At 42.7% G+C, this 17,841-nt stretch overlaps 1 protein-coding gene across 1 annotated transcript; it reads left to right on the forward strand.

The window, feature by feature from the left end:
• Window positions 1-8,275: 8,275 nt before the first annotated feature.
• On the forward strand, window positions 8,276-17,296 carry LOC103228824 (dnaJ homolog subfamily C member 8-like). The gene is given in 6 exon segments (XM_073011326.1): window positions 8,276-8,321; window positions 10,835-10,890; window positions 14,327-14,427; window positions 16,125-16,334; window positions 16,387-16,693; window positions 16,696-17,296. Coding segments are annotated over 6 exon segments (948 nt in total). The 3' UTR covers window positions 16,924-17,296.
• Window positions 17,297-17,841: the final 545 nt, after the last annotated feature.

A 17,841-nucleotide genomic window follows, 5' to 3' on the forward strand; every position in this document is an offset into this window, starting at 1 on the left:
TCATGTCATTTCCTGTAACAGCCTCTGTTGACCTACCATGGCCTGCAGGAAACGGTCTGAATTCCTCAGCTGCATTTAAAGTCCTCCAGAGTCAGACTCCACCCTGCCCAGCCACTCCTCACCACCATTTCCCCCCAGCACCAACACTTCGTGCCAGCTGCTCTGGCCTTCATGCAGGCCTCTCCCTCCCTGTCCTAGGACCACCTTCTTTCAGCTTCCTTGCCAGGACCCACCCTTTCCAAAACTCCTTTTCTGTCTTCCTCTTCTTGGGCGCTCTGCCCTCTTTTAAATCCTTCTAGCTCTTAAAGCTTGTCTTGAATATTGGGCCACATATTGTCTCATACTCCTTACTTATTGCTTGTGTCATATTTTGATCCCTAGTTAAACACGATAGTTTTTAACTAGGAATAGTGTTGGGTGGGGCAGGGGCTGCTGGGGACGGGGGGAGGAGACATTCATTTCTTCTGTGTCTCCCTTATCCTGGGCTTCCCTTGCCATTGTTTCAGGTATGAGTATCCCCTTTGCTTCATACTTGTCCCAATTTTTCTTGGACCCTCCTCCTCCGTTAATACCTCACTTTGCATGCAATCGATTTCATTCTTTTCTATCTAGAAATTATCTCAAGAGGCCATAGGGTCCAGCTTTTGCTTTCAGGTGAGTAAGGTGCTATCATTCCCATTTTACAAAGGATGCAGACACTCTGAAATAAAGGCTATCAGGAGGATGGGGGCACATCAGAGCCACCATATCCCATCCTGTCCTAGAGGAATTGAACATGAGTAGAAGTGAACAGATTATAAATAGACCTAGATAGTGTCCTCTTTCTCTTCTTTTCTGTTGCCTGAGAGTAATCTCTGGGGTGGAGCCCAGGGTAGGGGGGAAGGCTCCTTTTCAAACCTTCAGTTAAGGAGTTAAGGAGATAGGTGATGTCCTGGAGACTTGCTTAGTCCAGCTCCCCAGGGCAAGAGATCTAACAGGAAATTGGGGCAGAAGCTCTAGTTTAAAGGAAAGATGAGTATTTGCCTGGAGTATTCCCCATGTTAGAAATGCACTGGGGACATTGAATGGTGGGAAGGAAGCAGCATGAGAATGAGTGTTGTTGGTTGAAAGGCCATCTGACAAACTGATGCATACTCAGACCTCTCATTGAGGACTGCAAGGCTAACGGCCCATGGACATATGACTGGCTGGCCCAGGTAGGGGTATGGTGGCTAAGGCCCACCTGCTGCCCTTCTGGGGTGCTGTTTAATGGCTTTCAGAAGCAGAGGTATTTTCAACACCAACATTTCATAAGCTCAGGAGCTTGACCCAGTTTAACAGAGTATACATAAACTAATACAATCAATATTTAAATGAAAAGCCCATTGGTATACAAAAATGATGTATGTTTTGCAGTCTGACAAAGCAACATCTAGAACAGTTTATTTCCCAGGAAAGTTTCCCTTGAAGAGGAAACCCTAGGCAGTTTAGATCCAGGTAGACTTCACATCTTGGACTTTGAGCACAGAGAACTTCATTCAACTACTATTACATATGAACATATACTAAATTGTTTTATAAAAGTAGTACAGGAGGCCATTTGACGTATTGAGCATCAGGGCATCACTGCAGCTTTCCATTGTTAAAGGCCTTAACCTTCTCACTTTGTCTTTTTACTCTCAACATTGAGTCTATCGATTTGTCAGGCCAGCTCAGCGACAAGACTGGAAATTAACAGAGGTATATGGGAGGGTTGTTGTCTGCAGGGTGTTGAACTGGAGCTAAAAATAGGTGGGGATTCCTGGGGCAGCCTCCTTCGTGGTCACAGGCACCGCAAAAGGAAAACTCAGCAGGGAAATTTGCTTTCGAGCCCTGCCCACAAGGGAGGGTAAAAGCCCCCACCTCTGTCGCTCCCCACAGGAAAAGCTCAGGGTGACAGTGAGTTTAGTGCTTTCAAAATGTCAGGTCTCTCACAGACAAGCTGTCACCCCTTCCCGCCCCCAGACTTCTGATCAGAGGCTTTCCCTCTGGGTAAATTCACTTTCTTAGTTCAAGCTCAAATGTTGGTCCCTGACTGCCTGTAGCTATGTTTTGTCACAGGCCTGATTAAGATAAAGGGAATGTGAAATATTGACATAACAGGGTTAATATGGTGGGGGGGGGGGGGGACTCTAAAGAAGAAAAGCACTGTAGTTAGGGAAAAAATACCCCGTTAATTTTTCAAGCATTTATTAAGCTCTTTTTGTGGTGCCAGGCACTATGCTGGGATATGGAGCATAATAAAAATAATTTTTTATTTATAAAATAAAAATAAATATGGTTCCTGCTCTCAAGGCACTTCTAGGCTGGTGAGAAGACCAGCAGGTAAATGAGTGGTGCCAGTAGGGAGTGATCAGAGATGTGGCTGAGGCCTGAACAAAGTGGCCTGGGAGCATGATGTGGGGGAAGCCATGCCACACTGAGAGGGATGGTCCAGGGCAGCTATTGAAAGACAAGCCAGAGTCAGGAGTGGGAAGAAGGATGTGCAGGCAGAGGATTAAGCCTGTGGTGGGCTGGGAGGTGTGAAAGCAGCTTCACGGGGCTTGCTGTGTGGTAGAGGGATATGAGTAGGCAGGAGAGACACAGCACACAGCCATGTGACCGAGCCGAGAAGCTGGGCCTGCACCCTGAAAGCTGTGGTGGGTCACTGATCAGGTATATGCCTTAGAAGACAGTATGGTAAATAAACTGGAGTAGGTTGGGCTTGAGGCTGGTGGCCAGTTAAAGACAGTGACTGGAGGCCAGGCGCAGTGACTCACGCCTGTAATCCCAGCACTTTGGGAGGCTGAGGCAGGTGAATCACCTGAGGTCAGGAGTTTGAGACCAGCCTGGCCAACATGGCGAAACCCCGTCTCTACTAAATATAAAAAAATTAGCTGAATGTGGTGGCGCATGCCTGTAATCCCAGCCACTTGGGAGAATGAGGCAGGAGAATCACTTGAACCTGGGAGGTGGAGGTTGCAATGAGCCGAGATATAGCACCACTGCACTCCTGCACTCCAGCCTGGGCAACAGAGCAAGACTGTCCTGTAAAAAAAAAAAGACAGTGACTAGAAAGTGAGATGGCTACAGAGAGATCTAAGAACAAGGATTTCGAGGTCTGAGTGACTGATTGGTGTGAAGGAGACAGGGAAGAATCTAGGAGCTCTGTTTCTGACTTTGGTTACTTAATGGAAAAACAGGAGGAAAAGCAGGTTGAGGGGAAGATGATGGGCTCCATCTTGGATGTATTAATTTCAAGATCCTCGTAGATACAAACAGCCAATTTAATGTGGAGAGTTCTAAAAGCATGCAATATATTGGAAGTCATTGGCTTATTTGAGAAGCAGACAAAGCCACCCAGGAATTGTGTGTAGAAGTCCAAACACCAAGACTGGGAACACCCAAAGAGGTGAGCTTGGCTGAGAAGCCAACCAAGGAAACTGAGGAAAAGCAGAAGAGAGGGCTGTACTTCTTGTAAGAAGTACAAGAAAGTGGCCTTTGTAAACAAAGTGTCAAGTATGGCAAGATTGTGTGTCTATAGGAAACTACACAGATATGCTAAAGCCCATGAATTCAGGCTAACTTGAGAAGAAAAAGGTCAGACTGAAAGAAAAGAAAGGTTTATTTAAGATATGATATTTGGCCGGCCGCGGTGGCTCATGCCTGTAATCCCAGCACTTTGGGAGGCCGAGGCCGAGACGGGCAAATCACGAGGTCAGGAGATGGAGACCATCCTGGCTAACACGGTGAAACCCTGTCTCTACTAAAATACAAAAAAAATTAGCCGGGTGTGGCAGCGGGTGCCCGTAGTCCCAGCTACTCAGGACGCTGAGGCAGGAGAATGGTGTGAACCCAGGAGGCGGAGCTTGCAGTGAGCCGAGATCGTGCCACTGCACTCCAGCCCAGGCGACAGAGCGAGACTCCGTCTCAAAATAAATAAATAAATAAATAAATAAATAAATAAATAAAAGATATGATATTTAAATTACTTTTAAATACACAATTACAAGGCTAACTAAAGGGCTCCTTCAGGGCTGTGATTCAAAGATTTACAATTATTTCATTAAAAGCACATAATGAAAACCATGGCATCTCTTTCATTTTATCAGTAGACAGAAGTTGATGAAGTTAAGTGATGTGTTCAAGGTCACACAATTAAACAAATTGGACTAAAACCCAGATCTCTAGATACTTAGCCTGGTGCTCCTTCCTCTATATCAGTGGTCGGTTCTCAGACTTTGGCTTGTATTAGAGTCACCTGGAGGGTTTGTTAAACCACAGCTTGCTGGGCCCCACCCCAGAGATTTTTATTCAGTAAATCTGGGTTGGGGCCTGAGAATGCATTTCTTACCAGTTGCAGGTTACCTATTGCTTCTGGCCCAGGACCACATTGAGGACCACTGCTCTGTATAAGCCTCTTTAATACTTAAAATACTCAAGGGTTCTAGAAGCCGGTTGTCTTTCAGGTTCCTTAATCATTTTCTCAGAAACCCTCCTTATATTATTAGTTTGCTTAAAAAGAATATTTTCTTCATGCAAACAGTCTCCTTGAACTTTATTCATTCAAAAAACTCAAGCTGTTCTAGATAGACACTGTCCTGGGCATTAAAGATATAGTAAAATACTTTGCCCTCAGAGGCCAGACGCAGTGGCTCACACCTGTAATTCCTAATTCCAACATTTTGGGAGGCCAAGGCAGGAGGATTGCTTGAGCCCAGGAATCTGAGACCAGCCTGGGCAACATGGCGAAAACCCATCTCAAAATAAAAATATAAATAATACAAAAATTAGCCAGGTGTGGTGGCGTGCACCTATAGTCCCAGCTACTTGGGAGGCTGAGGTGTAAGAATCACCTGAGCCTAAGAGGTCGAGGCTGCAGTGAGCCAAGATTGCACCACTGCACTCCAGCCTGGGCGACAGAGTAAGACTTTGTCTCCAAAAAAAAAAAAAAAAAGGAACAAAAAAAGTCTGTCCTCAGAGAGTTTACCTTGTGCAGGAGATACAAATAACACAAAATAAAAGAATATAATAGTGAGAGTGCTAAGGAGGAAAAAAGAAATCAAGAAAAAGTATAGAAATGTAGGAAAGGAGAGGATGTTGACATTTTAGGTAGGGGGACCAGAGTAGACAAGAAGGCAACCATGAAGTAAATACTTTTTTTTTTTGAGACAAGGCCTCACTATGTTGCCCAGGCTAGAATGCAATTAGGCGATCTCGGCTCACTGCAGCCTTGACCTCTTGGGCTCAAATGATCCTCCTACCTCAGCTTCCCAAGTAGCTGAGACTGTTACAGTCATGCACCTGCACGCCTGGCTATTTTTTTTTTTTTTTTTGTATATTTAGTAGAGACGGTGTCTCACCACGGTGCCCAGGCTGGTCTTGAACTTCTGGGCTCAGACAATCCACCCACCTTGGCCTCCCAAAGTGCTGCGCGTACAAGTGTGAGCCACCATGTCTGGCTCAAGTGAAGACCTGAATGAAGAGTGTGAGCTATGTAGCTGTCCAGGAAGGAGGGGCCAGGTGGTCTTCAGTGAGTGCAGAGGCCTGGAGAAGGACACACCCTCAGGGACAGCAGCAGGGAGTCAGTGTGGGGGAAGTCGTGTGACTCACAGGAGTAATAGGAAATGAAATCAGAGGTAACAGAACGCCAGATCAATGCTGGGACCTTAGGAACTGATTTTGACAATATTTAGTAAATTCCCCTAGAAAATAGCACTCTATTTCTCTTGCTTTAAAACATACTTTTGAGGGAACTTTAGGTCCCAGCCTTGAGTGGGCCCCAGGAGCTCCCAACCTTAAAGGGTATAGAAGTTCCCTCTACAAAGTGGCTGATCAGTGTGCCAAGTTGCTTGTTTTCCCAAAGCGACAGAGTACAGACCCATATGGAGGGACATATATGGAAGGAAATAGGTTTCTTTGGCCACCTTTTATGTATAAATGTGCCCTACCCCATCCTCCCCCAACCTATACCCCAACTCCTATCTTCAGCTTCACTAAATTCCAAGTGAATTGCCCTGGCAATGTCTACCACATTTTTTCTGCATTACGAATTTCATCGTCTACACTTCTGGGAAAAATTAACCCCACCCTTATGAGTTGTGAACTGTGGCTCAGACCTTCGGTTCTTTTTATGGTCAAGCTTTTGGGTCTTGGCTCACCCACAACCACCTGCAATGGGGAAAAAAACTCATTAATACATTAAAGGACTTTTTGTCATCCTGGAAGGTTACTACACTTATATTCGAACAAATAGAAACCTTCAAAGTATCATAGTTGCCACAGTCAAAGGCAGATGACTAGGCTGAATAGATCACTGGTCTAAGAAAGTTGTGGAAAAAAAATCATGTCCCTTGCAGCAACACAGATGCAGCTGGAGGTCATTATCCTAAGTGAATTAGTGCAGGAACAGAAAACCAAATGCTTCCCAGCACTTTGGGAGGCCGAGACGGGCGGATCACGAGGTCAGGAGATCGAGACCATCCTGGCTAACACGGTGAAACCCCGTCTCTACTAAAAAACAATACAAAAAACTAGCCGGGCGAGGTGGCGGGCGCCTGTAGTCCCAGCTACTCGGGAGGCTGAGGCAGGAGAATGGCGTAAACCCGGGAGGCGGAGCTTGCAGTGAGCTGAGATCCGGCCACTGCACTCCAGCCTGGGTGACAGAGCGAGACTCCCTCTCAAAAAAAAAAAAAAAAAAAAAAAAAAAAAGAAAACCAAATGCTGCGTGTTATCACTTATAAGTGGGAACTAAACACTGGGTCACATGGACATAAAGATGGGAACGGTAGACAATGAGGACTACAGAAGGGAGAAGGGAGGGAGCAGGGGAAAAGACTGGAAAACTAGCTCCTGGGTACTTTGCTCACTACCTGGGTGACAGGTTCCATTATACCCCAAACCTCAGCATCACTTAATACACCCTTGTCACAAATGTGCACATGTACCCCCTGAATCTAGTGCTTGACTATGTTGTCTTGGAACCTGGAGCTAGGTCCTGCAAAAAAGCTTGGGACTATAAAGATGCAGTCCTGAACTCTAAGAGATTATATTCTAAAATAAAATGTCTTAGACCTCTGAGGATGTAGGGGTATTTATGAATATTAATGTTTTCCTATTGGTATGTGAGAAATATTTTCTAGCAGAACAACTACAAAAAAATGCAAGCCTCCCTCACATTTTGGTTTTAAGCCTTCAGAGACTACATTTATTATCTTGAACAGAATGTAATTTTGAAGTCATATTGGCAAATTGTCAAGTTATCTGTGGGTACAAATTATAAAATATTGGATATAAAGCCAGACCAGACACAGTGGCTCTGGCTGGGCGTGGTGGCTCACACCAGTAATCCCAGCACTTTGGGAGGCCAAGGCGGTGGATCACTTGAGGTCAGGAGTTCAAGGCCAACCTGGCCAACATGGTGAAACCCTGTCTCTACTAAAAATACAAAAATTAGCCAGGCATGGTGGTGCTCTCCTGTAATCCCAGCTACTTAGGAGGCTGAGGCTGGAGAATCGCTTGAACCTGGGAGGCGGAGGTTGCAGTGAGTCCAGATAGTGCCAGTGCACTCCAGCCTGGGTGGCAGAGGAATATACCATCTCAAAAACAAAACACAACACAACACATGAGTTTTCATTGATGACTTTTTTCTTTCCAGACTTGAACTGGCTCTTGGGGGCCCACATGGAGTAGAGGATGACTTTCTGTAGGTGACTTGTCAACCTCTCTAGAGCAGGCCCTGCTGCTCTGCCTAGAATAACACATCACATGTGGGTTACTTCAAGATCCTAGCTGCTTCTGCTCCTAGGATCTGACAGCTGTTTGGGACAGGGACACTTTTTGCTGTTATTGATCTCTAAAGTCTTAGACTGTAAGAGCTAGAAGTGACCTTTAAGGTCATTTAGTCCAACTGTTCCTTTTACACTTAAAGCAAGTCTTTAACATCCTTGCCCAGGGCTCCAGCAATTTTGGTCAAACATCTCTATCTAGTGTTTACACTTAGGAATAATCTTAGGTGAGAACAAAGATCCCGATTCCATTTACTGAGGAAGGCTTTTGTGCAGGAGGTAAGTTTTGGTGTGGTTAATGTATTCAATTTAAATGTAATTCAGTTCAATTAAAAAAGATGAAAAGGAAACTTGACTAATACTTTTTTTTACGTCAAATGAAACAATATTGTGGATGAATAATCAAGAATATTTCTTTGGAATACAGATAAATGGTAAACACTAATCCTAAATATCCATCATATTTGCCATCATAATTTAAAAAATCCGAAATGCCAGACCACAACAGCAAAATGCTTAATAGTGCTGCCAACCCCAGTAAGCCATCATGCCTTGTTTCCACCAACACAAACAGATTTTATGGCCCAGTCTTTACATGAATCACTCTGTGAAAATGATAGCAAATGTAATAACCCCAGACAGCTGCAATTATCTAAATGTCTCCCTATTAGCCATTTGAATGGCTGAAGCCTTATAATCAAATTAGAGTGAATGCTAATTGAAATCTAATAGAGCTTACATCCATGTGATTAGATATCAGAATTTGATTCCAATATCGTTAAATTACAGACAGGGCCCATCAAGTCACACTAAAATGCGGTAACCTCAATGACAAAAGGAGATGGATTCTTTCAATAAAGAGATCAAGCTGGAACCGGTTTGTATGGTGTTACCGCCACCTCCTGGGACTTAGTGGAACTGCACAGACAATTTTTCCTTTGACGCGGGCACAACTATTTTCTTTTCAATTTTTCCCCTTTCCTTTCCTTTTTCCTTTCGTTTCCTTTCCTTTTTCCTTTCGTTTCCTTTCCTTTTTCCTTTCCTTTCCTTTTTCCTTTCCTTTCCTTTTTCCTTTCCTTTCTCCTCCCCTCCCCTCCCCTCCCCTCCCCTCTCCTTTTTCCTTTCCTTTCCTTTTTTGAGGGAGTCTCGCTCCGATGCCAGACTGGAGTGCAGTGGCGCGACTTCAGCTCACTGCAATCTCCGCCTCCCTGGTTCAAGCGATTCTCCTGCCTCAGCCTACTGAGTAGCTGGGACTCCAGGCGCCTGCCACCACACCTGGCTAATTTTTGTATTTTTAGTAGAGACGGGGTTTCACCATGTTGGCCAGGATGGTCTCCATCTCCTGACCTCTCCACCCGCCTTGGCCTCCCAAAGTGCTGGGATTATAGGTGTGAGCCACCGCGCCCAGCCTTTTCTTTCTTTTTGAGACAGAGTATCCTTCTGTTGCCCAGGCTGGAGTGCACTGGTGTGATCACAGGTCATTGCAGCCTCAACCTCCTGAGCTCAAGCAATCCTCCCATCTCAGCCTCATGAGTATCTTGGACTGCAGGTGTGTGCAACCACACCCAGCTAATTTTTGCGTTTTTCATAGAGACAGGATCTCACTATGTTGCACAGGTTGGTCTCAAACTCCTGGACACAAGCGATCCATCTGCCTTGGCCTTCCAAAGTGCTGGGATTACAGGCGTGAGCTACCGCACCTGGCCTACATAGAAATTTAAATATTTGCATATTGGATTTGGCCCAAAATTAGCCTGATTATTTAGTTAGTTAGTTAGTTAGTTAGTTAGTTTTTTGAGATGGAGACTCACTCTGTCGCCCAAGCTGGAGTACAGTGGCATGATCTCCACTCACTTCCACCTCTGCCTCCTGGGTTCAATCGATTCTCCTGCCTCAGCCTCCTGAGTAGCTGGGACTACAGGCACACGCCACCATGCTCTGCTAATTTTTGTATTTTTAGTAGAGATGGGGTTTCACCACGTTGGCCAGGATGGTCTTGATCTCACGGCCTCGTGATCTACCTGCCTTGGCCTCCCAAAGTGCTGAAATTACAGGCGTGAGCCACCGTGGCCAGCCAGCCTGATTTTTTAAAATTATAATTTCCTTTTTAACATTTTTTTATTTCAATAGTTTTTGTGGTACAGGAGGTTTTTGGTTACATGGATAAGTTCTTTGGTGGTGATTTCTCAGATTTTAGTGCACCTGTCACCTGAGCAGTGTACATTGTCCCCAATATGCAGTCTTCCATCCTTCACTGGCCTCCCAGCTTTCCCTCACGAGTCCCCAAAGTTCATTGCATCATTCTTGTGCCTTTGTGCCCTCATAGTTTAGCTCATACTTATAAGTGAGAACATAAATTATAATTTTCTTTACTCCAGTGTGTATTCCTAAACCATGCTGAATTGTTAATAAGGTAAGAATATAAATATATAAATGAAAAAGTTTTAATAAAACTTATAGGAAAAGCAAAGGCATATGATTTGAAACATTTAGCAAGGGTTAAATACATCTGAAGTGATAAAAAGCTTACTTCAATGCCAGCATTATGGCTAATGACAGGCAGAACAATGCTGTTCCCCACCTCCACTGCCCGTCCCAGATAGACATCTTAGTCCTAATTCTTAGAATTTGTGATTATGTTAGGTTATATGGCAAAAGGGAATTTAGGCTGCAGATAGAATTAAGGATGTTAATCAGATGACCTTGAGATAGGGAGATTAGCCTGTCTTATCCAGGTGGGCCCAGTGTAACCATAAGAGTACTTACAAACAGAGGAGGAAGGCAGAAAAGAAACAGGGAAATGGCAGTGTGAAAAAGACATGGCCTGATGTTGCTGGCTTTGAAGGTGGAGGGATGAAGCCACAAGCCAAGGGATGCTGGAAAAAGATCAGGAAATCGAGTCTTCTCTAGAGCCCCAGAAGGAGCACAGTTCTGCTGCCCCCTTGATTTCAGCCCAGTGAGATTCATTTTGGACTTCTGACCTTCAGAATTGTTACATAATACATTCGTATTGTATAAGCCACTAAATTTGTGGTAATTTGTTATGGCAGCAATGGGAAAACTTATACATGGATTGACAGAAGGGAAGCTGAAAGTGAAGAGGCAAGTAAAGATCAAGGCACTGTTACATATGGGCAAAGCAGTAGACATGGAATCAGAAATTCCCTGCTCTGCCAGTTACTGTTAGTACCTCTGTAACTTAGATAAGTTACTTAACCTCTCTGTGTCTCAATACTTTTATCTGTATAAAGGGCTGATACTTCCTCAGATGGCTGTTGTGAGGAGGAAATGAATCGATGTGAACCCTTACCACAGTGTCTTTGGAGAACCCTAACACATGTGCACTGCTGTTGCTGCTGCCACTTGCTATCACTATGACTGCCACAGGGTTAATGGTGGTTTTCTGTTGTTGTTTAATAAGTAGGTGTTTATTTACAAAATTATGTGTAGCATATATACATAATTCAGACAAAATTTGCAAGTGAAGGATTACAGATTAAAATTACATTAGATTTTTGCATATAACAAGGTTTTATTTAGCACATTCAATTAAACCCATGCCTCTGTAATCACATTGCATTTTTGGTGGTTCCTGCACAGTTGATGACAGGCCTTGGCTTACAGAAGTGAAAACAGACTATCTCAGTGTAAGCAATTATTCTTAAAACTTTGATTGGCAACTTTGGCTCTAGATTAATAAAATTAAATTTGCTTCTTATTAATCATGACTATTGGGTACCAATTTAGGGTGTCACTCTTTTATTAAGTTTTTGGAATGGGTCAGAATATGCAGAACTACACAATATTAAACATGGTGCTAGGCCAAGCGTGGTGGTTCACATCTGTAATCCCATCACTTTGGGAAGCCGAGGTGGGAGGATCACTTGAGGCCAGGAGTTCAAGACCAGTCTGGCCAACATGGCGAAACCCTGTCTGTACTAAAAATACACAAATTAGCTGGGTGTTGTGGAGGGCACCTATATTCCCAGCTACTCAGGAGGCTGAGACAGGAGAATTGCTTGAAGCTGGAAGGCTGAGGCAGCAGTGAGATGAGACTGTGCCACTGCATTTCAGCCTGGGAAACAGAGTGAGACTCTGTCTCAAAAACAAAAACAAAAAAATGGTGCTAGTGTTTGCAATTGAGAATCTCCTCAATGTAAATTTTTTAGTTGATAGTTCTAATTAAAAGTGTCAGTTTTCATATTTTATGTATAATTCCTATAATTATACATCATTTAAACTTTTTATTTTGAAAAAATTTATGTTCATAAGAAGTTGCAAAATAGTATAGAGAGTTCCCTATATCCTTCACCCATCTTTCTTCAGTGCTAATTTTATCAAAAGCAAAATGATGCTGGTACAATGTTAATCATAACTACAGATCTTATTCAGATTTCACAGTTCTTACACAACTTTTTTTCAGTATACAAGTTCTATGAAATTCTATCTCATATATAGGGTTGTGTAACCACTACCATGATCAGGATACAGAATTGTGCTATCATCACAAATAAACTCCTTGTATTATCCCTCATAGTCACACTGTCCCCTGTCCCTAAGCCCTGGCACTGACTGATCCATTTGCCATCATTATAATTTTGTCATTTTGAGAATGTTACATAAATGGAATTATATAATATTTCAACGTTTGAGATTGGCTTTTTTCACTCAGTGTAATGCCTTTGAAATCTATCCATATTGCTATATGTGTTAATAGTTTTTTCCTTCTTATTAATGAGTAGTGCACCATTATATGGGGGTACCAGTTTATCCATTCAACTGTTGAAGAATAGATGTTTACAGTTTTGGGCTCTTACAAATGAAACTGCTATAAATATTCATGTACAGGTTTTTGTGTGAACATAAGCTCTTTTCTTTTCTGAGACGGAGTCTTGCTCTGTTGCCCAGGCTGGCGTGCCGTGGTGCCATCTCAGCTCTCTGCTACCTCCGCCTCCCAGGTTCAAGCAATTCTCTGCCTCAGCCTCCTGAGTAGCTGGGATTACAGGAGTCCACCACCATGCCTGTCTAATTTTTTTGTATTTTTAGTAGAGATGTGGTTTCACCATCTTGGTCAGGCTCGTCTTGAACTCCTGACCTGGTGATCCACCCACCTCGGCTCCCAAAGTGCTGAAATTACAGGCCTGAGCCACTGCGCCCAGCCCATAAGCTTCATTTCTTTAGATAAAAGCCCAGTTTTGTAAGGTTTTAGGAGTTAAGATCATTGGTGTTAAAATACTTTGTAAATGGCAATGCTTACTTCAGATTTAAGGTGGGTTACTCTGAGATATATTAAGAATGATAAACAGTGACAAAAGGCTGAAACATTTGGGGAGAATACGTGGTAAGAGTTGGTAGCAAAGGGAACCCAATTTTGAGTGTTTTACTTTGTAGAAAATAAAATGCTGTTAATGGAAAATGTGAGACTTAAGGGCAGCCTTTTATACAGTGGAAATGTGGGATTGAACTAAAAACAAAAGACTGAAATATCTTGGTACATAGGCAGTGCACCAGCCGCTGAAGGATGTACACAATTAGTGGAGAGAATATTAATAGGAAGAAAGATGAACAGAGACAGAAAGGCAGATTCATTCATTCATCTAGCAAATATTTATTGGGCCCCTACTAGTGGCCATGCATTGTTGTTGAGCCTAGACATGCCCAGGAACAAGTCTCTGTGTTATGAAGCTTATATTCTAGATAGAGTGAAAGACAGTAAACAAGGTAAAATATAAGATAACATCAGATAGTGATAAATACTATGTACAAATATAAAGTAGGGAAAGGAACAGGAGAGAGATTGGAGATGCTATTTCGGACTATATAGTCAGGAAGGCCTCCGTGTGGAGGTGATAGTTTTAGAAGTTTCTGGGGAGCTGAGATCATAGAAAGATAAGAATTGAGCCAAGACTTGGTTCACAGGAAGTTGTTGGAAGACAACATAGGAAATTACGACATCTGAACATAAACAAGACCAAATGTACAAAATGTAAGAACAGATATTAAAGTACATTAAGATGCAAAGTTTCTCTATGACAACAGTTACCTTAAAAAAAAGTTAAGCTGTAGACTTTGGTGCTTTTATTTTTGAGATGGAGTTTTGCTCATGTTGCCCAGGCTGGAGCATAATGGCGCAATCACTGCAACTTCTGCCTCCCGGGTTCAAGCGATTCTCCTGCCTCAACCTCCTGAGTGAGTAGGTGGGATTATAGGCATGTGCCAGCATGCCTAGCTAATTTTGTGTTTTTAGTAGAGATGGGGTTTCATTGTGTTGGCCAAGCTGGTCTCAAACTCCTGACCTCAGGTGATCCACCCGCCTTGGCCTCCCAAAGTGTGGGGATTATAGGCTTGAGCCAATGTGCCCGGCCAAGACTTTGAAATGATATTTAGGAGTGTAAATTAGCACAGTCAATTTCAATACAATTTGTTATATACATTCACAGGAAGAAGGAAATTTTTGTTTTTGGGGGTCAGGGACCAAGTCATTATCAGGGTATGTTGCATTTCTTTTACTTTATATAACTGTGTCTTTCTGTGTTCTACAGAAAAACAGCTTGAAAATGGGGTACTATGCAAATGTCAGTATTGTTATTATTGATGATTTTGTGACTCCTACTGTGCCTCTCATGCACTATGATGATAAAATGTATCCATTCTCTAAAGAAAGGCACTATGGCTGCAGTGAACCATGGTCATGCCACTTCACTCCAGCCTGGGCAACAGAGAAAGACCCTATCCCAAACAAAGCAAAACAAAACAAAAACAAAACACTATCCTTATCCTTTTTCTTTTCTTTTGTCAATATAGGCAGATAATAATGTTCAAGTTTTCTTGGAAGATCGGGAAAAAAAATAGTGAAATAGATCATCTTCATTCCTGCATTATTTGTGTGCAGAGAGGGATGTTCCCATTCTACCATCCTCTGCAGCTTTTCTCTAGACAGGATGGACGATCTCACGTTTCTACTAACTCTCTCTCTTTTCCAGGGTAGGAGGGTAAGGCAGGGCATTGGAAAGGGGTGAGCTTTAGGTCAGTTTTAATAAAACACAGTCTTATAGATACAATGGAAGCCCCTTTTGAAGCTCTTTGCAATCTCAATTCCCTTACTCCTTTGCCAATATGTATTCTTCCTATATTTTCATACTTTTGGTACATATGAATGTATCTGTAAATAATGGATATTAATACTATTATTAAATCTTACATAAATGGCATCTTAAATGTATCCTTTTGCAAATTACTTTTCCACTCAAGATTATGATTTGAGATTTACTCATATGAATTCATGTTGTTCATTCACATAACTTCATTGCTATATTCTACATTTATTCATCCATTTCCTTACCAGTGATAGACAATACTATGGTGAACATTTTTTGTATGTGTCCCCTTAGGCACATATATGATGGTTTCTTCAGGGCAGTGATACTCAAAGTGTGGTGCATGAACCAGCAGCATCAGTATGACCTGGAAGTTGTTAGAAATGTAAATTCTTGAGCTTTAACTCAGGCTTACAAAATCAGAAACTGGGGTGGGGTGGGGTGGGGCCTACCAAACTCTTTTAATAAGTTCTCCAGTGATTCTGATGCACACTAAAGTTTGAGAATTACTCTTCTTGCTATAATTTTACAAAATTGCTGGGTTATAGGATATGTGTATTTACACATTTATGAGATTTAGACAAATTGTCTTTAAAGTGATTGTGCTAATTTACACTTTTAAAAAAAAAAAAAAACTTCAGTAATGTTTTTGTTACTTTAATACATTGAATATTAATTTATTAAGCTGAAGTAACATCTCATCTGTCCATACAGGCAGCCCTCGAAACATTTTATTTTATTTTATTATTATTTTTTTTAAGATGAAGTCTCACTCTGTTGCCTAAGCTGGAGTGCAGTGGTGCAATCTCAGCTCACTGTAGCCTCCACCTCCCGGGCTCACGCCATTCTCCTGCCTCAGCCTCCCGAGTAGCTGGGACTACAGTCGCCCGCCACCACGCCCGGCTAATTTTTTTCTATTTTTAGTAGAGACAGGGTTTCATGGTGTTAGCCAGGATGGTCTGGATCTCCTGACCTTGTAATTCGCCCGCCTCGGCCTCCCAAAGTGCTGGGATTACAGGCGTGAGCCACTGCGCCCGGCCAATTTACACTCTTAAATATAATTTCTGTCGACAGATTTTAACTTTTTAAAAAAGTGGTGGGGAAATGGCGGCTTCAGGAGAGAGAGGGACTTTGGGCGGCGGAGGCAGCACGGAGGAAGCATTTATGACCTTCTGCAGTGAGGAATAAAGACAGCATATAGCATAGAGGATATTCATTCCAACTGGCATTCCAATTCTAACAGTCACACCAAGGATGTTTTCCTGGGACTGCCTGGTGCTTGTTCTCCCTGGCATTATCTTCAGGTGAAACAAATAGAGAAGAAAGACTTGGTTCTAACATCCAAAAATCAGACTGAAAGACTGACCCATCCTAGTTCCTCTTCCTTCAATTTGAACCCATTTGAGGTTCTTCAGATAGATCCTGAAGTTACAGATGAAGAAATAAAAAAGAGGTTTCAGCAGTTATCCATCTTGGTGAAATAAAAAAGAAGAAATAAAAAAGAGGTTTCGGCAGTTATCCATCTTGGTGCATCCTGACAAAAATCAAGATGATGCTGACAGAGCACAAAAGGCTTTTGAAGCTGTGGAGAAAGCTTACAAGTTGCTACCGGATCAGGAGCAAAAGAAGAGGGCCCTGGATGTAATTCAGGCAGGAAAAGAATACGTGGAACACACTGTGAAAGAGCGAGAAAAACAATTAAAGAAGGAAGGAAAACCTACGATTGTAGAGGAGGGTGATCCTGAGCTGTTCAAACAAGCTGTATATAAACAGACAATGAAACTCTTTGCTCAGCTGGAAATTAAAAGGAAAGAGAGAGAGAAGCCAAAGAGATGCATGAAAGGAAACGACAAAGGGAAGAAGAGATTGAAGCTCAAGAAAAAGCCAAACGAGAAAGAGAGTGGCAGAAAAACTTTGAGGAAAGTCGAGATGGTGGTGTGGACAGCTGGCGAAACTTCCAAGCCAATACAAAGGGGAAGAAAGAGAAGAAAAATCAGACCTTCCTGAGACCACCGAAAGTAAAAATGGAGCAGCGTGAGTGAGTACCCGCCCCCAGGCACAGAACCTTCCCCCTGCTATCTCCCTTCCTGCTTTGAAGGACTCATTCTTTCTTCCCCTGCCACCTCTACATAGAGTAGTATTTGCTTTTTAGTCCATTTCGTTTTCAATACAATTTAATATCGATTGGAGTAATTCTTTTGTACATTGAAATGAGGGGATTGGTTTAAAAGAAGACCTTCCCCTCTCCCTGCCCCTAGAACAACCAGGATTGGAAGGTGCCACCATTGGTGCTGCCTTCTCTTCCCACAGCCTGTAACTCAACGTTTTGTACTTCACTGAATTGTGCTGGTTAGAAACTTCGTGAATAGTTTGTGGAAATCATCCAATTAAACATATTGCTTAAAATGGTGTTGCTGTGACTTCAGAGACAGGCCTGGAAGGGGCATTTTGGAAGCCCCTTGGCTTCAGTTGCTCGCTTCTGGGTGTGCTCCCTTCGAAGGCCCAGATAAGACAGGGAACACCTGTGGGCACACAGAGCAGGCACCTGATGCCCTGATGCTCTGTGGTGTTTGGCATGTGCTCCCGTCTACTGACCAATCAGCATGGCATGAGGCCCACACCACCCAAACCTTTCACTTTCCAAAGAGCTAGCCGTCTTCCACCCAGTACCACGGTGTCCTAGCCTGTCTGTATTTGTTAGTGGTAATATTCTTTATGTATAATAAATTTTTATAACCACCCCCCCAAAAAAGTGGTAACTATTATCATAGAGAAGCTTTACTTTTTGTTGTTTTTAAATAATTTCAGCTTTTATTTTAGATTCAGGGAGTGCATGTGCAGGTTTGTTACATGCATACATTGCTTGATGTTGAGGTGTGGAGTACAAATGATCTTGTCACCCTGGATAGTGAGTATAGTAGCCAGTAGGTAGTTTTTCAATTCTTGCCCCATTCCCTCCC

This window comes from Chlorocebus sabaeus, chromosome 24, assembly GCF_047675955.1.
Source record: "Chlorocebus sabaeus isolate Y175 chromosome 24, mChlSab1.0.hap1, whole genome shotgun sequence".
Classification (NCBI taxonomy): Eukaryota; Metazoa; Chordata; class Mammalia; order Primates; family Cercopithecidae; genus Chlorocebus; species Chlorocebus sabaeus.